Source organism: Bubalus bubalis, chromosome 5 (genome assembly GCF_019923935.1).
Source record: "Bubalus bubalis isolate 160015118507 breed Murrah chromosome 5, NDDB_SH_1, whole genome shotgun sequence".
Classification (NCBI taxonomy): domain Eukaryota; kingdom Metazoa; phylum Chordata; class Mammalia; order Artiodactyla; family Bovidae; genus Bubalus; species Bubalus bubalis.
The window spans coordinates 13,906,099-13,930,421 of NC_059161.1; the positions used below are offsets into that span (position 1 = coordinate 13,906,099).

Genomic DNA, 24,323 nt, shown 5'->3' on the forward strand with positions numbered 1-24,323 from the left:
AAAGATTATAATAATTCACTTAAATTTTATTTTTAACACAGAGGCCACATTACAGTAAATTTAGGTGTATGTGTGTTGAATGTACAGATGAATTCTGGAAATATTCACATAAAACGGTTAACAGTCGTCACCAGTGACAATGAGAAAAGAATGAGGAAGAATAATTGTATTTTATATCCTTTTTATGATGTGTTTTTTCATAAATGGGGACTGAAGCCCACCAGGCTCCTCTGTCCATGGGATTCTCCAGGCAAGAATACTGGAGTGGGTAGCCTATCCCTTCTCCAGGGGATCTTCCTGACCCAGGAATCGAACCGGGGTCTCCTACATTGCAGGCAGATTCTTTACCAGCTGAGCTACCAAGGAAGTCCACAAATATTTATAAACCAGTACAAATTATTTTTAAAAGCAAAAAGACAGTGATTATAAAATACAAAGTCGCATAGCTATTTTAAAATTAGATTGTTTACTGTTACCTGAAGAATTCTCCCATTAGATAGCAATGTATGACGCTCATCTTCTAGCAAGGGCTGCCCATCTTTTTGCCAGGAGCTCCGTGGGGTGGGACTGCCGCTGGAAGAACACTCCATCAGCACACTCCTGTTCACCAGCACGGTGACCTCTTCAGGGAGGTCACCATTTGCTCCCTTGATAACTGGCGGCACTAATAAGCGATTGAAACAGGGAGAAAAGACAGGAAGCAAAGTCCTTTCTAAATTATTCTAGCTTTATGACAATTTTTAAAAGTTTGGGATAAGAGAGAAGCAAAGGTTGAAGAAGAATCCATGATCCTGAGGTAACATTTTACATTGATAAATTAGGGTGGTGATAAAAATTATGTGAATTTGGGTTTATTTTTTTCTTCCCCACCTATCCTGGACTTCCAAAGTTTGCTTCCCATTTAGGTTAACACTGATTATTACCTTTCCGCACCACCCTCACAGACTCCCCTCCCCACCTTTAGGTCACATTATAATTTTCTTTTTTTTTTTTAATCTCTGATCCCAGGTTGATGAGGGTGGGTGCAGAAAGCAATGATGAAGCCAAGTAGCTCCAACTTCAATGTTTGACTGTCTATCACACCCCTCCCCCATGGAGGAAATATCTAATGTTCTCTGTTTCCCATGGGCCCAAAATACCACCCAACCACTGTTTCTCTTATTCTCATACTTAAGGAAAGGACTAAATGCATTTGACATGCGTTCCCACATATCCTTTCTTACCATCCAAGGGAAGGCACTTCACTACCATGGAAGGTAGTTGACCCCTCTTGGTTTCCTGACTGCATTTTTCACCTATTCTAAGACTTGCTCCATCAGTCTTGTACCTTCCTCCCATCTGCACACACACGAGAAACTTTAACCTGTCCCTGTCTGTTGGAGCATTTTCCTTGAACTATAAGCAAGTTCAAAACTCTCTTAAAGATATTATTTCAAACAAGCTGTTATCCTACAACTCAATTTCATGTCTTCCTGCCTCTTCACAATCTCTTAAGAGTAGTCTATATTTGTTTCCTTTTCTATCTGATTATTTGCTCAGTATATATCCTTCTGTTCTGTGGTTGAGTACCACACCATACTAAAAAAAAATTGATCTTTTGAATTTCACCAATGATTTTTTAGTTTCAAAGCCAAATGACCTTTTTTAGTTTTCATTTCCTTAAATTTGCTTTGTTCATAGTGATGCTTCCTAAAGCCCACTTGACTTTGCACTCCAGGATGTCTGGCTCTAGGGGAGTGATCACAACATCATGGTTATCTGGGTCATGAAGATCTTTTTTGTACAGTTTTTCTGTGTATTCTTGCCACCTCTTCTTAATATTTTCTGCTTCTGTTAGGTCCATACCATTTCTGTGCTTAATTGTGCCCATCTTTGCATGGAAAGTTCCCTTGGTATCTCTGATTTTCTTGAAGAGATCCCTAGTCTTTCTCATTCTATTGTTTTCCTCTATCTCTCTGCACTGATCACTTAGGAAGGCTTTCTTATCTCTCCTTGCTATTATTTGGAACTCTACATTCAAATGGGTATATATCTCCTTTTCTCCTTTGCCTTCAGGTTCTCGTCTTTTCTCAGCTATTTGTAAGGCCTCCTCAGACAACCATTTTGCATTTTGTATGTCTTTTTATTGGGGATGGTCTTGATCCCTGCCTCCTGTACAATGTCACAAACCTCCATCTATAGTTCTTCAGGCACTCTGTCTATCAGATCTAATTCCTTGAATCTATTTGTCACTTCCACTATATAAGTGTAAGGGATTTGATTTAGGTCATACCTGTATCAAAGGTGTAGTGGTTTTCCCTACTTTCTTCAATTTAAGTCCAAATTTTTCAATAAGGAGTTCATGATCTGAGCCACAGTGAGCTCCTGGGAATTCCTTAAAAGATGATGCTGTGAAAGTGCTGCACTCAATGTGCCAGCAAATTTGGAAAACTCAGCAATGGCCACAGGACTGGAAAAGGTCAGTTTTCATTCCAATCCCAAAGAAAGGCAATGCCAAAGAAAGTTCAAACTACCTCACAATTGAACTCAACTCACATGCTAGCAAAGTAAAGGTCAAAATTCTCCAAGCTAGGATTCAACAGTATATGAACCAAGAACTTCCAGTTGTTCAAGCTGGATTTAGAAGAGGCAGAAGAGCCAGAGATCAAATTGCCAACATCCATTGGATCACTGAAAAAACAAGAGAGTTCCAGAAAAAACATCTATTTCTGCTTTATTGACTACACCAAAGCCTTAGACTGTATGGATCACAACCAACTATGGAAAATTCTTAAACAGATGGGAATACCAGACCACCTGACCTGCCTCTTGAGAAATCTGTATGCAGATCAAGAAACAACAGTTAGAACCCGACATGGAACAATGAACTGTTTCCAAATTGGGAAAGGAGTACGTCAAGGCTGTATACTGTCACTCTGTTTATTTAACTTATATGCAGAGTAGATCATGTGCAATGCCGGGCTGGATGAAGCACAAGCTGGAATCAAGATTGCTGAGAGAAATAATAACCTAAGATACACAGGTGACATCACCCTTGTGGCAGAAAGTGAAGAAGGACTAAAGAGCCTCTTGATGAAAGTGAAAGAGGAGAGTGAAAAAGCTGACTTAAAACTCAATGTTCAGAAAACTGAACGTTGGCATTCGGTCCCATCACTTCATGGCAAACAGATGGGGAAAGAGTGACAGATTTTCTTTTCTTGGGCTCCAAAATCACTCCAGATGGTGACTGTAGCCATTAAATAAAAAGACACCTGTTCCTTGAAAGAAAAGTTATGACCAAACTAGACAGCATATTAAAAAGCAGAGATATTACTTTGCTGACAAAGGTCCGTCTAGTCAAAGCTATGGTTTTTCCTGTGGTTATGTATGAATGTGAGAGTTGGACTATAAAGAAAGCTGAGCACCTTAGAATTGATGCTTTGGAACTGTGGTGTTGGAGAAGACTCTTAAGAGTCCCTTGGAATGCAAGGAGATCAAACCAGTCCATCCTAAAGGAAATCAGTCCTGAATATTCATTGGAAGGACTGATGCTGAAGCTGAATCTCCAATACTCTGGACACCTGATGCAAAGAACTGACTCACTGGGAAAGACCCTGATGCTGGGAAAGATTGAAGGCAGGAGGAGAAGGGGATGACAAAGGATGAGATGGTTGAATGGCATCACTGACTTGATGGACATGAGTTTGTACATCTCCGGGAGTGGGTGATGGACAGGGAAGCCTGGCGTGCTGCAGTCCATGGGGTCGCAGAGTCAGACATGACTGAGCAACTGAACTGAACTGAAATTTGTTTTAGCATCCCATACTAAACCCACTTCTTGATAACATTTTCTATGCCTTGGATTCTATGATTTCATAGGTTACATAAACTCCTCAGATTGTTCCTCCTCTAATTTACTTTCTTTGTCTTGTCTCTGACTTGTAAATGATGCTATAATGATCTTCTTGATCTTCTACTCTATCTATAACACTTTCTGTTGAAAAATCTCATGCCTCTGAATATCACTTGTTTGTGTACAACTTTCAAACCTATATTCTTAGTTCAAATCTACCTCCTGTGTTGTAGTTCCATATTTCCAATGTCTCTTTCAACATCTTCCTGAGTATCTTGGTACCATGCTAAATTCGACATATCCAAAACAACACTGATTTCATCCTTCTCAAGTCATGTTGTTTCCCTAAATCTTCTATTTTTATTACTCCTTCTATAATTTTCTCAATCACACAGGACAAAAATCTGTTTCATCTTATACTCTCAGATAAGTGCCTACTGCTTCATATAACCTAATCACTTCCTCTATAAAAACTTTCATACCAACTGATACCTATACATTCCCACTGCTACTTCTCTAGCTTAGCTCCTTCTAATGAAAACATCTACTTTTTTCCTGCTTCTACTACCATCCCCTCTCTTTTCCCTTAAAGGTACAAAACTTCTACTCTCAGTCCATGCATTCATAACATGTCTGTGTTCCAAAGGTGGACATATAAATTATGCCTTAGCAGTGAGGCCTCTTGGCCTCTGTAATTGGTTCAGATATGGATATGTGACTCATGCTTGGCCAATTAAAGCCACGGAGATCCAATTTTAGGACTTCAGTTGTAAATACTGGGAAAGAAAAGCAAGCCAAGAGAAACTTCAGTGGATCTCTTCTGAGTCACAGAAGTTAGACATGATTGCAGCCTGGGAGTTTTCAGGTTCATGGATCAGTGATTCTCTCTCTCTTTCTCTCTCTTTTTTTTTTTAAAAGTTAAGCCAGTTTCTTATTTGATAGTTCAGGTGTACTAACTAAGGTGCTCTCAATGTGTATATGACAATTCCCTGGGAGAATGATCAGTTTCTGATTATGTCTCTAAAATGCTGAGTGCAACATCATGCAAACATTAGTCCCTCAAAAGACTTTTGAGTGAAAGAATGCATCATAAACAAAAAAGAAACAAACAAACTCACAGAGTACACGAACGTCATACTGAAGGGAATCTTCTCCAGCCTCATTCACAGCCACACACATGTATCTCCCAGCATCTTCTACTTTAGCCCGAGGAATTTGTAACACTCGCCCTCCTGAAAACAGATCCCCACACATATGTTTACTTCTCTAAATCTTAGAGTGAAAGTGGTCATAAACAGAGATATAACTTTTCAAGTCTAATGACTTCCTTACATTTTCTTTTAAGGCTCTTCATCCAGTGTTCCAGTGTTAACCCCCACATACCACATTTATACCAAACAGTGCATTACTGAAAAGTGACCCAGCATATAAATGAGACCTCCTGAGAACCAAAGAGCTTGTGTAGATTTTCCTCAAGGGAGGAATGTTGCTCTATGCACTGCTCATGTTCCATGTGGAATGCTGTTATGTGGTGACTTCTTGCTTTTACATAAAATTCTAAACACATGTGAGAGGAGCCCAGCAGGTCACAGAGAGTCAGACATGACATACTGACTAAATGATAACAAACAACAACAACACAAGAAGTTTACACTGTTGGAGACAAGTACTGATTTGAGCAAATACTAGCCAAGGATATAAAGGGTATAAAGTATAACATTATACATATGATTTTGAAAGAATAATGTATTTTCAAACTTTTCATGATGGTGTAATTTCAAATGGAGAAAAGTCACAATATTTATATAAAATTTTATCTTTATTTATCAAGTATTTATATTTCAATCCATTAGTTTGATCTCTGTCATATATATGTACATATTAACTTTTATTTATATATATATAAATATATAATACTCTCAAATGATTTAGAAAAAGATTACATATATATATATAAAATTTGAGAGTAAATTGTCAACATGTTTCCCCTTTACCCCTAAATACTCACAAATCTGTATTTCATAAAACAAGGATAATCCCTATATAATGATAGCATCCAGTCCCATCACTTCATGGCAAATAGATGGGGAAACAGTGGAAACAGTGGCTGACTTTATTTTTCTGGGCTCCAAAATACTGCAGATGGTGACTGCAGCCATGAAATTAAAAGATGCTTACTCCTTGGAAGGAAAGTTATGACCAACCTAGACAGCATATTAAAAAGCAGAGACATTACTTTGCCAACAAAGGTTCATCTAGTCAAGGCTATGGTTTTTCCAGTGGTCATGTATGGATGTGAGAGTTGGACTATAAAGAAAGCTGAGCATCGATGAATTGATGCATTTGAACTGTAGTGTTGGAGAAGACTCTTGAGAGTCCCCTGGACTGCAAGGAGATCCAACCAGTCCATCCTAAAGCAGATCAGTCCTGGGTGTTCATTGGAAGGACTGTTGTTGAAGCTGAAACTCCCATACTTTGGCCACCTGATGTGAAGAGCTGACCCATTTGAAAAGACCCTGAAGCTGGGAAAGATTTAGGGCAGGAGGAGAAGGGGACGACAGAGGATGAGACGGTGGATGGCATCACTGACTCGATGGACATGGGTTTGGGTGGACTCTGGGAATTGGGATGGACAGGGAGGCCTGGCGTGCTGCGTTTCATGGGGTTGCAAAGAGTCAGACATGACTGAGCAACTGAACTGAACTGAATGATAGTATAATGATCAATATGTAGAATCAAGAAAAAAACTACTAATGAACCAGAGTCCATATTCAAATTTCATTATTATTATATTGTCTTTTATATCTATTTTTTTCCTAAGCTCAGATCCAGTATAGGATTGCATACTATATCTGGTCATCATTTCTATTTAGTCTCTTTTTTTTACTCCAAGATTCTTTTATTTGAGATAAAATTTACATACAACGGAAGACACTGGACTTTAAATGTATAGTCTGATAAATTTTGACAAGCCTATTTCAATGTTTGCTAAATGTAAATAGAAGCCTTGAAAATATTATTCCACAATTTAAACATCTCTTTTCCTTCATAAACTATGTAATAACTGAAATATCTGAAACTAATAATCTTCATGATTGATTTATGAGAAATGCATTTAATAACTGAGTAGTAACTATTTGCAAATATACTTTAGAATTTATCATTAATAATGTACAGAAACAGAGCTGATTATTTCATCACACTATATAGAAAAATGGAGGCACTTGGAGCCAAAAGACTTTAACTTGATAGAATGATTCCATAGTAGATCTGAAAATTAAAGGTGTTCTATCCTATGTCAAATTTTCAGCCTAGACTCTCCTAGCTTGAAGGTACACAGATACCAGTGGACATAAAATCAATCAATTCAACTGGTCTTATGGAGAAGGGAAAGGCTACCCACTCCAGTATTCTGGCCTGGAGAATTCTATGGACTGTATAGTCCATGGGGTCACAAAGAGTGGGACACAACTGAGTGACTTTCACTTCACTTCAATAAATGAAAAGCACATCTGACAGAGATTCAGATTTTCACCCTCTTCCTCGCAGTGTTTACCTGGCAAAATCAGTACTCTCTCACTTGAGGTAAGAGGGTGGCCATCTTTATACCATGTCAGTGTAGGCGCGGGAGCAGCGTTAGTCTCACAATAGAGAGAGATGGGATTGTTGATGATCACGTCCTTGGCTTCACCTCTCCTGCCAGTATCCACCCTGTTTCCTATTTCCCAGAGCTTCTGGAAACTTGGAGGAACTACGGAGGAAAGACATGACATTTTGGACTCATGGAAATGACAGTGTCGATCCATTAAAGAAAGAGCTTGGCTCATATTTTCACAAGAGCGATTTGTACATGTAATAAATTAGACAATGTGAAAATATTTTCAAGTACTTATACATCTACCAACTCAGCCCATAACTAAAATAAAAAGTAGCAGACCGAAGTCAGAGCCGGTTCTCCAGTGAAAAAGCAAGAGTATGGAGCTCAGAATGTTGTGCTCATGTTCTGCTCACCATTCCTGTTCAAAGGATCTAGCATTTAGAAGATAGATTGTCCTGCTCTTAGGAAGGACCTACTCTTAATATAATAAACATGGCTAAAGAATATGATCATAGCAGGGAAAACTAATTTCAAGAAACCATTAAAAAATATTGGCTCAATAGAGCATTTCCCAATGATTTGTCTTATTAAGAAAGCCAAAGAAGATATGTAGCCAAGATTTAAAAGTGTATTAACAAAACTAAAGGGACATTCTCAAAGTTTTCTGGGTGAGAACCATGAACTAAGAAAATAATTTATCTTATTTAGTATTCACAATTCTACAAGGCGTTAATTTTAAAAGTGAAGAAAAAGGGGCTTAAAATATGTAGGTAACTCACCAAGTCACAAAGCTTGAAGGAGCCTAAGTCATCAGATTCCAAGTCTTACTACTTTAAAATCTGATATAATGTTACTCTGGCATTCTGATAAACTTTACAATATAACGTGAGGGGAAAGCTAATGTAACAGAGAAGTATGTATTGGGTGATTCCAATTTATAAATAACATACACATTTACAAAAATATATCAAAAGCAAACACACAAAAATAACAGAAGTAACCCTGAATGACAGGATTATTTTCTGCTTTGTTATTTTTTTGAGCCTAAGTTTTCAATAATGAATTTATATTATTATCAACAGAAAAAAAATACTAAAGCAAACCAAGACAAATCTCTTTGTCATTGCTTTGCCAAATCATATAAGTGAAATTACATTTAATAAGCATATTAGTATTACCTTGTATATTCACATCAAAATCCAGCTCATCTTCACCTGCAACGTTAGATGCTACACACGTGTATCGTCCAGTGTCTGATATTTGAGCCTCCTTGATTTGAAGTGTGTGCCCACTGGCAGCAACAATAACATGATCATCTGATTTAAGGGGCTGTAATTCAATTATAATAATGTTATCATTAAGGACTCCAATAAACCCTCTAGGGGGCCATGCAGTTGAGAGCTTTTATGATTCTTTAATAAAAATGAAAATGTAGGTCAAATAGAAATACTCAAGACAACAATAACTTAATTTACTTTGAATAAGCTGATTGTTCTTGAGCAATCATGTCTTTATTTATTGAAAATTGTAGTTCATGTAGTTTGTATCTGTGCTAGGTATTTCTGGGTGGTGCATTTATAAACTATTTATGATGAAAAATGTTCTTAAGGTATCATATCTATGTTCGAAAAAAAAAATGACTTCAGCTGATCCCACACTGTAGTGAAGCATCTCTTATTATTTTATAGCAAATGCTAGAGTTTTTTAAAGATTGAAGACATTAGCATAACCTGATTAGATTTAAAAATCACTATTGCTCATTTAGAAACATCCTTACTTAAATGAAAAAATTTAACCTTGAGATATTTATATTATGAGGTTTTATTGATAACATTAACTACATTTAATAGGACATGTCTCATCTTTTAAACATTCTGTATATACTAAATTCCCTCTTATTTCTTGAAGATTTTAGTTCTTGGCTCACTGTTACTCCTTCCAATGATTTTTCTCATAATTCTTGGTGGTTTCAAAGCCCACATAGACAGCCATCCAATGCTTTGTGCTCTCAGCTCCTTGAATCTTTTTAATTTTTTTTGGTCCCAACCCTCTCTCAGTCACTCAATAGGAGAGTTATACCTAGAACTTGATAATTATCAATAATCACACCTCTTCATAATCTCAGTTTCAAGTTCTCACCTTCTGACCACCACCTCTTAACTTTCTAACTCATTTTCTCTAGCATCCCAACTCCCATAATTTTCTGTTGCCACAGGAGGACCCAAAATTCACTGAACCTGCAATCTTTTCACAATCACTCACTCTCCTCCTGATTCAGAGAAGGTCTATTATGGCAATCAGTCCTTGCATAAACTTGCATTAAAAAAAATCAACTCCTTTGACCTTCTCCCTTTATTTTATTTGCCTAGCAAAACCCTAACCTTGATTGATACCAGCCTCTGTCCATTCTCTACATCCCTGGGTCTACACCAGTAACTGTCCTTTCTCACGTGTGTCATCATCAGCTGCTTTGTGCCCACTGCATGATTTCAGTCAGCATACAACAGCATAATTTCCACATTAAAAACACTTCATTAGACTGCAGCCTAACTCCATATTTTTCTATTCTCTTTTATAGCCAGTGACTTTAAAAAGTTTTCTATATTTTCTGTCTCCATTTCTCTCCATCTCTTCTTGAATCCTGAAATAAGACTTTTATCATTTCTACTTGACTGAAACGATATTGTCAAGGTCATCAGTGACATCCATGTTGCTCAATTTACTGGTCAGTTTCTCAGGCTTTATTTTACTTGATCAGGGGTATTTAACACAGTTTGACTTGTCTTAATTTTGACAACTCTATTTCCTTCTCTTCTGGGACACTTCACTCCCTGCCACACAACCTCTAAATGGAGGAGCTCCCCAGGGCTTAATCCTCGGACCTCTTCTCTTTCCACCTAATCTCACTCTCCCATAGATCTCATGCAAAGCTTGTGACTCATCTCTTTCCCTCACATCCTGCTATCACCTTCATCCAAGCAACCAACTTCTATCTCTTGGAGAATGGCAATAAATTCATTTCTGGACTTCCTCTTTCTTCAACCAGTAAAGAAGCCAATGCAATCTTGTAAAAATCTTTTAAGTCAGTTCATTTCACTCCTGTGTTCAAAATTCTCCAGAGGCTTTCCATCAGTATAAGGCCAATAGATCTGTAAGCATTATAATCCGTGTGCTGTTGCTCAGTCCTGTCTGCCTCTTTGCGACCCCGTGGACTGTAGCCCGTCAGGCTCCTCTGTCCATGGGATTCTCCAGGCAATAATACTGGAGTTGGGCTGCAATTTCCTTCTCCAAGGGATCTTCCCAACCCAGGGACTGAACCTGCATCTCCTGCACGGACAGGCAGATTCTTCTTCTTTTTTTTTTTAAATTTAAATTTATTTATTTTAATTAGAGGCTAACTACTTTACAATATTGTATTGGTTTTGCCATACATCAACATGAATCCGCCACGGGTGTACACGTGTTCCCAATCCTGAACCCCCTCCCCAGGCAGGTTCTTTACCACTGTGCCACCGTAGCTCCTAGTATGATCCGACCCTCCGTTAATCTTTTGCTGTCACCTTCCTTTGTGTCTCCATTGATTGCTGCATTGCAGCCAAATGCCTCAGGCCCTCTGTCCCTTGCCCGTCTCTCTAGAATATTTTCCTCTCAGATATCTTATGTCTGCTTCCTTCAATTTCTTTGAGTTCAGCTTAAATATCACCTTCTCAGTGAGGTCTTCCCTAGATAAATAGGAGATCATACTCCTCATACTTCCTATTCTCTCTGAATTTTCTCTGTAACATTCACCCCTAAGCACTGTGTGCTGACTTTTTTGTTTAGTTTCCTCCCCACCCCCTAAACTCCACAAAAGCAAAGATTTTTTTTTGTCTCCTTTCCTTCATAGTGGTATCACCTGGATCTGAAACAGTGTTTGGCAAATACTATATGCTCAATAAATAATTTGGGATGCAATGAACCATTATTAACATCACATATAAAAATAGTATAATTTAAACTTTCCATGTCAAAGAAAAATTTCAGAGCATGAATAAACAAATACATAGATTCTATCAAAACTTATAGTGGTTAATGCTGCTGATATTGTTGGTGGCTTTTCTCAAAAACACTGTTTTCTTCAAGCAGTGTTGCTTATATGAGAAATGAACTAGCAGAAGGAATGATATGGAAGATAAACCAAAACCAGTATTTTTTGTACACATTTTAGGGGACCAATTGCAAATCCTGAAAAATTTAGCAGTTTAACTAAAGCATCATGATAGGATCAATTTCAGTCTGGATGTGAAACCAGTTTAACTGTTCATTATGAAACTTAAGAAAAACTGCCCTATTCCTAGTAAAATGCGAGATTTTGTCAAATTTTTATGTGTATATATGTATATGTGTGCATGTGTATAAAATGCAAGGAATGAAAAGGTTTGAGGTAAAATTAAAAATAAAATCATAACATTTCAAAAGAGAAAGGAATTATTTGATTCCAAGCAAACTCATATAGAATTGATATTGTTCATAAAGTGTGTTTGTAGTCAGAAAAGAAACTATAAACAGAACTTGGTGGGAGTTCCATATTTTTTTCCTCTTGCAATGGCTTCCAGATGAAATTCGCTTATTTTATAAGAGATGATTTTTTTTCTGGCCACCAGGATTGCAAAATCCATCTGTGATATGAAAAAATAAATCTATATCTTTCTGCATCTTAAATTATGACTCTGACCTGAACATCTACAATTGGAATTTGACTCACTATTTGGTTGATTATGTGTAAAACAGGACAAACATCAGCTTAGCTATGTCACATCTGTATTAAGTACAGTGTTAACAGCAGCTAAAAAAAAAACCTATTTTGGTCTTAAAACACTAGCACATGTTTTTAAAACATGCATAGAAGTAAATAAGTTGAATGAGAAATTGTGTGTCGTCTGAAAGTCAGATTACATAATGGAAGGATGTGTCTTTCCATGGCCCCAGTTACCTGTATTGGGCACTTTATCATCATATTTAGCTTTTTTCCTTTATCTTGAAATGTTAGCAATATTACGCTTTTGAAAAAGAGCTAAAAGTGTTTAGAGAAAGTTCTGAATAAACTTCAGTTCAGTTCAGTTCAGTCACTCAGTCGTGTCCGACTCTTTGCGACCCCATGAATCGCAGCACGCCAGGCCTCTCTGTCCATCACCAACTCCCGGAGTTCACTCAGACTCACGTCCATCGAGTCAGTGATGCCATGCAGCCATCTCATCCTCTGTCATCCCCTTCTCCTCCTGCCCCCAATCCCTCCCAGCATCAGAGTCTTTTCCAATGAGTCAACTCTTCGCATGAGGTGGCCAAAGTACTGGAGTTTCAGCTTAGTACCTGTGTTATACCGATCATTCTAATCTGACTCAGCACTGTTTTTGTGTTTCTTCTCCACAGTTTGAAAAACCACAGAGCACAAACATCATTCACCAGTGGGAAGGTGGCTGGATTTTCAAAGACAATTGCTACTGTATGTTAAAACAGTCCTTCAAACTTTTTAGTGATGAAATTAATATTAAATTTGTTGAATATGGTTCAATTTTTGTGTGTGTTTTTTGAATTTTATACTCTAGGAGCCTGGGATTGTTCTAATTTTAAGGTCACATTGATTCTCTGAGTTACCTGTGTCTGGGTGTTTTGTTTTTTTTTAATTTAATTGACCATTTTAGTCTATAAAAAAACCATCAACAAAAGAAAAAAACTTGACTGGCCTGTCCATCCTTGTACCAGCTGAGAGATGCAGAGGGAACTGCATAGGCTTCACACTCCAAGGTCAGTGTGTTGTTTACTTTGATCTTCACTTCTCTAGGGGAAAGACCTGGCCCCAGGAGGTCCCCTTTATTGATTATGGGTGGAACTGCATAAACACAAATATTAAAATATTAAACATTAGTTCTTTTACTTTTCAAAATTTTTTTCTATTTTAATTTTTTTTATAATGTTGTGCAACCATTAGCACAATCTCTGAACTGAACTGAACTGAATCTTATTTTATTTTGCTCATGCCACATAGCCTGTGGGACCTTAGTTCCCTGGCCAGGGGTTGAACCTGTGCCCCCCTGCAGTGGAAGCGTGGAGTCTTAACCACTGGACTGACAGGGAGGTCCCAACATTAGTTCTTAAAATGGAATGCCATGGAAATCACAACGAGAACCACTTAAGAAAACAAGGAAATCACTTAGGCACTTGCTATGCTCTCCTTTCATCAAGGACCCAACTGAGCATTTTATGAAACGGCAGTGTTCAGACAGAGAATGTGGAGAAAGTTGTCTTTCTCCCCTCATCACTATAATACTGCCAATGAGTTACATGCTTCTCAGAACAGTTAGTTTAGTTTGTTCTGGGTCCCCAAACACAGCCTGAGTATAACCCATAAAATGCATTTTATTAGTTCCTAAGGGGAATTATTTAATGAACAAAAGATAATTAAAAAGATGCTTTTCCTTAAAAAAAAAAATCAATTGTACTCCTTATTAACAGTACTATTCTTTTTTTTTTTTTTTTAAAATAAGTGTACAGTGGATCAGCCCAAAGTCACTGACAAACTCATCTGAGGCTGCTGAATAGAGCATGTATATTTAAGGAACAGTTTTGAGCATGAAAGTACTTCCACACAGCAAAATTCAGAAAAGGGTAATTCACAAGAAAAAAAATAGAGGAACTTAAGAAAGTGCTACTGACAAGTTCTCCAAAATGTCAGTGAGCCGATTCCATGGGCTTTTCACATCTTGAAGAAATTGAGGTCATGGGCACAATGTTTAATTCAACTTCCATCTTAATGAAGAGAGTTGCATAAACGATTCACTTTAATGATGAATATAAATAATTATGAACCCAGAATGAAAAACAGAATTGAAAAAGTTAGAAAACCTGGAGAAAACTTGGAACATAGTGTTCTTTCAGAACTTACTGTAGACCTTCACTTCATAATGCTTTATCATCTCCCCTGCCTCGTTAGTGGCTACACAAGCGTATCTCCCAGCATTGTCCTCCTGTGCATTTAGGATCTGCAGAGTCCTGCCTCCTGAAAAGCAACAGAACACCAAAGAATCTCTGAAGTCACACTGGCAGTGGGGTTTGCACAAACCACAAGTTTTAGTTCTTACTATTACCCTATTTATTCTACTCTATGCTGATTCTACAATAGACAAAACAAACTACAATACAGATGGACAAAATACAACATAGATTGGTAAGTCCTCAGTGGTCTGCTATGCTAATGATGCTTCATGCTCATTCTGACCCTCCCCTGCCTCTTTGCACACACTGTAACTAAGGTTTTTATTTTTTAGCATTTTTAAAATTAATTGATTTATTTTAATTGGAGGCTAACTACTTTACAATATTGTGGTGGTTTTTGCCATACATCAACATGAATCAGCCATGGGTGTACACATGTCTTTACAAACAGGTCTTCTGCCTTAGTTATCTTCTTCCTCTCATCTACCTGGCCTATCAGTAAAGACTGATTTTGCTAAAACAGCTTATTAAAATTTTTTTTTTATTTATTTGCTGTGCTGGCTCTTACTTGCTGCATGTGAACTCTAAGTTGTAGCATGTGGGATCTAGTTCCCTAGGGAGGAATCGAACCTGGGCCTCCTGCATTGGGACTGAGGAGTCAGCAACTGGACCAGCAGGGAAGTCCCTAAACACAGTTTTTCATTATAATTTTCCTTCCTAAAAATCTTCAATGATTTTCAATTGACTAAAGTATAAAGCCAAAACTCTTAAATCTCGGCATTCAAAACAAGACTCCAACGTACCTTTCTGATCTATGTCCTGCCTGCCCTCCTCCCTGACATATATACCTGTGAACACAGTCTACTCAGGAGGGAGGTAAGGAGCATGTTTATTATTGCCTGCATGTAGACAGGGCATTCTTACCTTGTGCTTTTCCCATACTCGTCATTCTGATGGATCTGAAATCTCCCCTAACTCATTTCCAACCAACAAAGTTCTATAACTTTCTCGAAGGTCTGTTTGAAGTTCTGGCTATGACAAACCATTTCATGACCACTTCAGCCTATGGTGGACATTACTTTTTTCATTATTATAAAACTTGTCACTACCTCATTTATTATGCTCTATGAGTACTGATAAAAAATCATCCTGTAAATGCCTGCCAATGCAAGAGATGTAGGTTCAATCCCTGGGACGGGACGATTCCCTGGAGAAGGAAACAGAAGCCCACTCCAGTATTCTTACTTAGGAAGTCCCATGGACAGAGAAGCTTGGTGGGCTATAGTCCACGAGTTGCAAAGAGTCAGATATGACTTAGCAACTACACAACATGACTATTCACAACCCATGATTATCCATGGATTCCTATGGTTAATGAACTTCCTTCCACATGTATTATCCCTACAAATTTCTTAAAGTTAGTGATCATACTTTTAAATGCTTTCTGTTTTCATACATACATATTTCCAAGTATTAATGAGGAATAACAAACTCTGTCAATCTAAATACTAACCTTCAAGGTTCAATTCAACAAGAAGTGAATTTCTACCCTTTTTGGTATTCCACATTATATTTAAGCAATTAATCACACTGTAGTATTTATTTATTTGCCTTTTATTTACTTTATTGGTCTTTCAAAAAGAAATTTTACTACCCTAGATTACAAGATTTAGAGGTAAAATTAAAAAATTAGATAGCAATAGTACAACACCACGAACAATGTAAGTGTTTGTATAAAAATAGCAATGATTGTGTTTTTTATACAAGTAGGTGGCACAAACGCATCTTGGGTGTAAGCTAGTTACCTGGAAGAATACGGATATTTTGGTTGGATTCTAAAGGAGTTCCATTCTTAAACCAGGTGATGGTGGCTGGGGGATATGAATAAGCTTCGCAGACCAAAGATGTGGGGCTGTTAAGGATAACAGTGACGTCTTCAGGGCTGCCATCGCCATCAACACCAGCAATTATAGGAGATACTGAAAAAGATTTAAAATTTAATCCAAGAAATAGACTCAGAAACTTCTTTATCTGTGCAGGAGGAGAGGACATATCAAAGGTAACCCTAACACACTGCAGTATGGACAATCATGGAAATAGAGGTACGGGATATATGGAGGACGCAGAGTCTCCAATCCAATCTAAGGTGCGGGGCTGTGAGAGGACTCTCATCAGGGATCACCTAAAGGGGCAGATTTCAAAGTGAGCCTCAAAGAACTGGTACTGGTTAGAAGATGAAAGAAAGGAGAGTAGTAGGAGGCGGGAGCATACTGGGAGCAGAGTAGTGTAAACAATGAGGAGCAAGCAGGAAATATACAGAGAATATAGAAAATATACAGAGTTTGGACTCAAAGGGGTCAGTTTGGAAGCAAGAGAATGATAGGTACACTTGTTCCATAAAAGATAATGAAAGCTTTTCTTTTTTATTATTTTTTACATTTAAATTTATTTATTTTAATTGGAGGCTAATTACTTTACAATATTGTATTGGTTTTGCCATACATCAACATGAATCTGCCACTACGCTTGGTAAAGGCATGAGAAAGAACATCAAAAGAAAAAAAGACAGAGACAGAGAAATTGGAAAACAAACTAAATGAAATAGGAGCACTGAATGTGAAATAGAAAAAGTGAAACACACTAGATAAAAGTAGAAGATCACCATATAGTCCTGCTGTTTTTAAACATGGTTGCTCATTAGAAACACATCTGGAGCTTTGGAGGAAAAAAAGCAATAGCTGGGGATTTGTATTTTTCAAAAAAGCTTTCATATACGTGTGTGTGTGTGTGTGTGTGTGTGTGTGTGTATGTTCGTGAGCATGTACGTGCACTCAGTCATGTCTGACTTTTTGTGACCTCATGAACTATAGCCCGCCAGATTCCCCTGTCAATGAGATTTTCCAGGCAAGAATGCTGGAGTGGGTTGCCATTTCCTTCTCCAGTGAACTAAACTCATGTCTCTTACATCTCCTGCATTGGCAGGCAGACTTTTCACTGCTGAGCCACTTGGGAAGCCCATATATATATACACATATATGTGTGTATATATATACGCACACACATATATATATAATATGTATAATATGTATTTTTTAGAAAAATTATGAAATTTTGCCTAGCTAAAAAATTTATGACATTTTGATTCTATTTGTTTGAGTTAGTGTGAATAGAATGCTAGATTTCTAATTTATATTCACTCAAAATTCTGATATAGTTCCATGTGTTCTGGCATCTAGTATTACTGCTAAAAGTCTAAAAAATTTATTATCTTGGTGATTAAAAACAGTTTGAATGAGGTTTGAAACTTCTAATCCAATTCTAAGAATATGCAGAAATATTATTTTGTAAAAAAAAATAATAATAATAATAATGAGGGCCTGAACTACAGCAGTGGAGAAAGGAACAAAGAGGAGGGGACAACTAAAGGATTTAGAAAACCAACTGTTAGGACTTGATGATAGAATTTAAGGGGCTAAGAAACCAAAGTCAAAGGTAACTTCCAATTTTCTTGCTTGGGAATGAACCTAGGTAAATTGCACTGAGGCAAAACAAAGAGAAAATATGGAAAGACCTGCACGTTCAGGAGGGGAAGATGGTTTGTTCAGTCTGACTAAATGCTTGTGAGAATTCCAGGTAGAAATGTCCAAGAAGCAATTGTATGTAGAAATCTGAACCTTGGGAGAAAGATCTGGGTGGCAGGTATGGATTTTAAAAAGTCTCCAGTTGATAGGAAATGATAATTAAACCTCTGGGAATTAAATTTGTTACCTGATGAGACTACAGTAAAATGAGCAATGAAATAAGGATGAAACATAAGGGGACCTAACGTTTAAGAGATGGATTAAGTAAGAGTTCATAAAGGAGAGAGAAAGACAGCAACCAAAGGTGTGCAAGGATAACTAGGGAAGGACAGTGTCCAGGAGAAAGAGATACATCATTTAGGGATCCAACCATTAAGATAAGAATTGAATAATGTTTGATCTAACAGCAAGTAGTCTTACAACAGTAGTATCAAGAATGGTGTGGGCAGAAGCTTGTTTTTAGTGGGATAAGATGTATAGACAGAGTATTGACTATATGAAGTGATGAAGGCAACAGAAGATGAAGCTGGAGGTAAGGCAGACAATGGGTATGACTGACAGACCAAAGAAGCGGGACAAGATACAGGATGAAGGGCAGAAGCAAAACCTGTGAACAAAAAGGATAATTCACCCTCTAGGAAAAGAAAGGGTAAGAACACTAAATTATGGCTGGGTAGACTAGAACTTGCAAATATACACACTTAAATAGCCTTAACTTTTTATGAAGTTGGTGAAAAGAAGACTTTGATTCAGATCCCTCATCTTCAATGAATGAATGAGAATGGCAAGAAATAAGTAACCAGAAAGCGAGTAGGAAGTGGAGGAAGGAATATAGTCAGATAATATAACTTGAGATGCCTGTGATAAAGAATAAGTGATCCCCACTGGAGAGAATCCCCAGGGAGCTGATGTCTCCTGGGAAGAGTCAGAGTTCAGTTACTGCAAGGAGCTGGAAAGAGTTTGAAATCTAGTTTCCAGAGGACAGGGGTAGGATCTGCACATGAGCCAGTACTGGGAGGTCAATCAGTGGTGGGAGGAAGGGGTCATGAGGAATTTAGAGAAGCAACAGGCTACAGCAGCGGGGAGGAAATCCCTGGCTGGGTATTTGACTTTCAAACACTGATGGGCATGCAGGGAAGATGAGTTTGTTACAGGACAATTGGCTCACGAACTCTCGTTGTTACTGATTCAGGTAACAGGTGCTGGGGCTATATTTTTTCAAGATAAAAACAGTTTTGCTTAGGGAGTTTATATTTTATATAAGTATTACTTATATATAGTGTTCATTTAACACTTACTTATACATTATCCAGTATTCTGACTTAGCTTTTCTGGCCGACATGTCTCTTCTACTCAACTAGACTGTAAGCTGCCTGAGGACTGTATCCTGTATGAGACTAGCTATTCCACTAGTCTAGCCAGTAACTATCATAACATACAAGTAAAGAAATTAAAAAATAGCAAGAATTTGCATCCTCAATTATAGTCAGTCTGTTTGAGTAGAATGAAACATGTTTTGATATCAGTAATCAAATGCAATGTATTTAGGTGATGCACTTTAAATTTCTAATGTGAGCAGAAATCTAGACTCTATTTTAATGTTATTTTTGAGAAATAAGTATAACTTTAACGCTGCAGAAACTGAACGTACAGTTATTTCACCATTCTTAGACCATTTGTTTTCATGGTATAGTTTTTCTTGTGTTCAAAGGGCTTGATATTCAAATGTACAAGTGATCTGTGTTAAATGAGAAGGAAGCCATTTGAGATTTAAAACCTATACTTGTGGTCTCAGTGTACGTTTTAACCTGGGAATCTTCACAGCTCATCACTGACTCAATATCGAATTTACACATTGCACATTAATCTCAAGGGGAGGGAATTTATCTAGGAAAATTCTCATTAATCAAATGGTAAAAAACCAAAAATTGCAATTTCCAGGTAATTTACTGCACAGTAGTACCCTCTAAGATTTTTTAGGTATTAATAAGTTAGCAAACAAATAGATAAACACACATAAAAACAGAGGAGCAGCATGTTATGTGAAGGAAAAGAAAATCTACAGCAGTCGCTCACCCCAGTAGGAGCAGCCCCCAGTACTGATATATAAGTTAGCAAAGGGAAGAAGAGATGATGTGTTTTAAGACAGAGGAAACACATTTCTAAAATAAAAGCATTTTAATGCTGTTTTAACCCTTCCGCCTCACAAGGGATTGTGTTAATTCATTATCACTCATGAGCAAGCATAAAATTTTCATGAGCTTGTCCACATTTATTCTTCATCTTAGTTACCAACAGAGATTCCAGTATGTACAATTACCAATAATGGCAGAATCCCCCAAAGAAATGATAAAATATCTCACATTGAGCTCCTTTCATTGTTAACCTGCTTTTCTTTTACTAGTATTTGTTTTTCCTTTATTACTATTTATTTAATGTATATCTTATTCATAGTTGTGCTTAGTACAAAACACAGTCCTGGAAACAGTAGGTATGCCAAATGGAATGAATGAATGTATAAATTAATTAATGAAAACAGTCCAGGTTCAATGCACGATGCTGGATGCTCGGGGCTGGTGCACTGGGACGACCCAGAGGGATGGAATGGGGAGGGAGGAGGGAGGAGGGTTCAGGATGGGGAACGCATGTATACCTGTGGCAAATTCATTTTGATATTTGGCAAAACTAATACAATTATGTAAAGTTTAAAAATAAAATAAAATTAAAAAAAATAAATAAAATATAAAAGAAAAGAAAAGAAGCAAATGTACACAAGCTCTGGTCCAGATAGAAATATTAACTAAACAATAAAAGAAGGGAATTGAACTTGTTGCCATGGCTGATTCGTCAAGATTTGAAGCAATGCTTACACCTACCCAACACATTAAGACTGAAACTTTTGCTCTTGTCACCAGCTGTATTAGACGCCAAACATGTGTATCTTCCGGTGTGTGACACTTGGGCATTCACAATTTGAAGAAAACGGCCACCAGACATAAGATGATGAGTGTCATCTTCTTTCAGGAGCTGACCATCTTTATGCCATGTTATTTCTGGTACTGGATTCCCTGTAACAAAAAGACATTTCACGTCTACAATTGGTAACTAAAAGGATGCATTTTAAACAGTGCTGCAATGAACATTGGGGTACATGTATCTTTTCACATTATGGTTTTCTCTGGATTATACTCCAATACAAAATTAAAAAATAAAGAAAGGGATGCATTTTTCATTCATTTCCCTTTTTAATTATTCTACTTCTAAAAGAATGGAAAGCTATTCATTTTAAAATAAATTTGCAAACATAAGTGAATTTACAATAATAATCATGCTTATATTTTTAAAATCTACAAGTGAAATAGTTATATTAGTCTTTGTGTTTAACTAAATTTATACCATACCTTGGGCTTCCCTGGTGGCTCAGATGGTAAAAAGTCTGCCTGCAATGCAGGAGACCTGAGCTTGATCCCTGGGTTAGGAAGATCCCTATGGCTACCCATTCCAGCACTCTTGCCTGGAGAAGTCCATAGACAGAGGAGCCTGGCGGGCTACAGTCCATGGGACTTCAGAGTCAGACACATCTGGATGACTAACACACACACACACAAACAAACACACACACACACACACACACACACACACAGCCCATACCTAAGGTTATTACAATTAATATTTTCATAATAAAATACATTTAAAAAAGAATGGAGCATGCATTTTTACTAAAATTGTTACTCATGAATACCTTTATGTGCATATTAAATTTCTAAAGAAGATTTTATATTTTTGAGGGAAAGCTGCAAATAAGGAAAGCCTTTAATTAAACAATTCAACAAGCAGGTATTTTGTGTTTATACCAGGATTCTAGCATAGATATATAGATAGAAAGATAGAAATACATAGTACTACTCCTTTAATATTTATAGCCTTTAGGAAAAATACCTTTCATATTTTAACGGGACTTTTAAAAATACTGTTTTAAATTGCTCAGATTTTTTATTTTGAAAATGTAGAACTATAAAAACAAGTTCTGTTAGGAAAGTGGACTAGGATGATATATTAAGGCTCAACTGTATTGGCAATGAAGTCTGTTCTATAGCCCTAACAGGGCAGGAAAGCAAGCTCACAGGTTCACCTAACTGCTGAGCATAGCACACATGGCACTCTGTGTCCTGACCTCACATTTCAGGAAGAGACAGTGGGCCTCACCCAAATAGAGACCCTGACAGAAAGGCCCATCTGTGCAAGCATGCTACTAGTTGACCCAGGCAGAGTCCCAAGTTGAGTTGCATGGTGAAGAACTATCTCTGCTGAAGCAAACCTTTAAAGTCTGGAATTGGAGACCCTCAAGTGTGCAGATACCACTGCAAGGGATTGGTTAAACATGACACTTCATAAGAAACTAATAAAGCTCCAATAACAAAACAATTGACCCTAAAAATGTGGAGATCTATGAATAATCCTCTTAAAGAAGACCAGTAAACAAAATTAAGAAAATAATGCACGAACAAAATGAGAAGTTCAACAAAGAAACAGAAACCATAAAGAAAAAACAAAACCCCCACAACCAAACAAACAAATCCTAGGGCTAAAGAATACAATGACTGAACTAAAGAATTTCAAAAGAAAGCCTCAACTTCAGACTTGACCAAGCAAAAGAAATAATCAGTGAACTAGAATATTGTAAGTTATCTAAACAGAGGATCAAAATTAAAAAAAAAAATGAAGAAACATGAAGAAAGCCTACAGGAGTTAGGAAGTACTATCACCAAAACAATATACACATTATGGGAATCCCAGAAGGAAAAGAGAATGAGAAAGCAAGAGAAAGTATATTTAAAGTGATAATGTCTGAAAACTTCCACAAATAGACATTCACATTCATGAGCCCCATAAGATCCCAAATAGGTTGAACTAAAAAGGGCTACATTTAAATACCTTATAACTAAATTTTGAATGCAGTAAGAGGAAAGCAACATATCACATACAAGGGAACTCCCGTTAGAGTATAGGCAGATTTCTCATAAGAAACTTAGAAGGCTAAGAGAGACTGGCCTAAGATACTCTAAATAAAAAAAAAACAACAACCAAAAGCCTGTCAACCAAGAATACTAAAGCTGAAAAAATATGAATAAGAGGTTTTCCCAAGCAAACAAAACCTGAGAGTAACAAACAAAAACAAAAACCACCACCAGACCAGTCTTCTAAGAAATTAAAAATGGCATTCCTAAACGGACATAAATTAGATATTAGAGCAGAAATAAATGAAATAGAGTACAAGAAAACAACAGAAAAGATATAAAACAACTGGTTCTTTGAAAAAATAAAATTTATAAACCTTTAGCTAGACTAAGGAAAAAAGAGAGATGAAAGAGCATCAAAATAAATAAGATTACAAATGAAAGAGGAGACATTACAACTGATACCACAGAACTACAAGAATCATAAGAGACTACTCTCCAAAATTATAGCCAACAAGTTGAACAATCTAGGGGAAAAGGAATAAATTCTTAGCAATATAAAACCTGCCAAGACTAAACCATGAGAACACAGAAAATTTTAAACAGACCAATTACTAGTAAGGACATTAAACCAGAAATCTAAAACCTCCCTAAAGGGAAAAGCTGAGACCAGATGGCTTCAGTGATAAATTTTACCAAATCTTTAAAAAGGAACTAATATCAATTCTTCCCAGACTCTTTAAAAAATTGACAAGGGAACATTCCCAAACTCATTTGAGAAGGCCAGCATTACCCTGATACCAAAGTCAGGTAAGAAAGAAAACTACAGGCCAATATCCCTGATGAATACAAAAACAAAAATTCTCAAAAAAAAAAAAAAAAAAAACAAACTAGAAAATGGAATTCAACATTAAATTAAAAGGATCATGCACCATGATCAAATGGGATTCATCCCTGGGATTCAAGGATGGTTCAAGACACAGAAAATATAATACATCACATCAACAGAATGAAAGATAAAAATCATATACCCATATCAGTAGATGCACAGAAGCTTTTGACAAAATTCAAAATCTGTTCATGATTAAAAAAAAATCTCAACAAATCATATATAGAAGGAACATTCTTCAATATAAAATAGGCCATATAACAACTCTGCAGCTAACATCATACTGAATGGTGAAAGAGTAAAAGTTTTTTCTTTAAGACCAAGAATAAAATGGGAGTGCCCATTCTCACCATTCCTATTCAACACAGTATTAGAAATACGAGCCAGATAATCACACACAAAAAAGAAAAGGCATCAGTATTGGAAAGGAAGAAGTCGTCTCTGTTTGTAGATGGCATGGTTATAGAGAAAATCCTAAAGATTCCACCAAAAA

The 24,323-nt window shown here is 36.9% G+C and overlaps 1 protein-coding gene across 6 annotated transcripts in view; it reads right to left on the bottom strand.

The window, feature by feature from the left end:
* Positions 1 to 24,323, bottom strand: part of HMCN1 (hemicentin 1) — a 546,437-nt gene that overhangs the window by 143,830 nt on the left and 378,284 nt on the right. For all 6 annotated transcript variants that reach the window (XM_044942718.2, XM_044942717.2, XM_044942719.2 and 3 more), the window contains 8 exons: positions 20,860 to 21,051; positions 16,208 to 16,381; positions 14,353 to 14,466; positions 13,154 to 13,299; positions 8,609 to 8,759; positions 7,389 to 7,583; positions 4,951 to 5,064; positions 477 to 664 (listed from right to left, as the gene is read on the bottom strand). In XM_044942718.2, the coding sequence (XP_044798653.2) occupies positions 477 to 664; positions 4,951 to 5,064; positions 7,389 to 7,583; positions 8,609 to 8,759; positions 13,154 to 13,299; positions 14,353 to 14,466; positions 16,208 to 16,381; positions 20,860 to 21,051 (1,274 nt within the window). The remainder of the gene's footprint in view (positions 1 to 476; positions 665 to 4,950; positions 5,065 to 7,388; positions 7,584 to 8,608; positions 8,760 to 13,153; positions 13,300 to 14,352; positions 14,467 to 16,207; positions 16,382 to 20,859; positions 21,052 to 24,323) is intronic.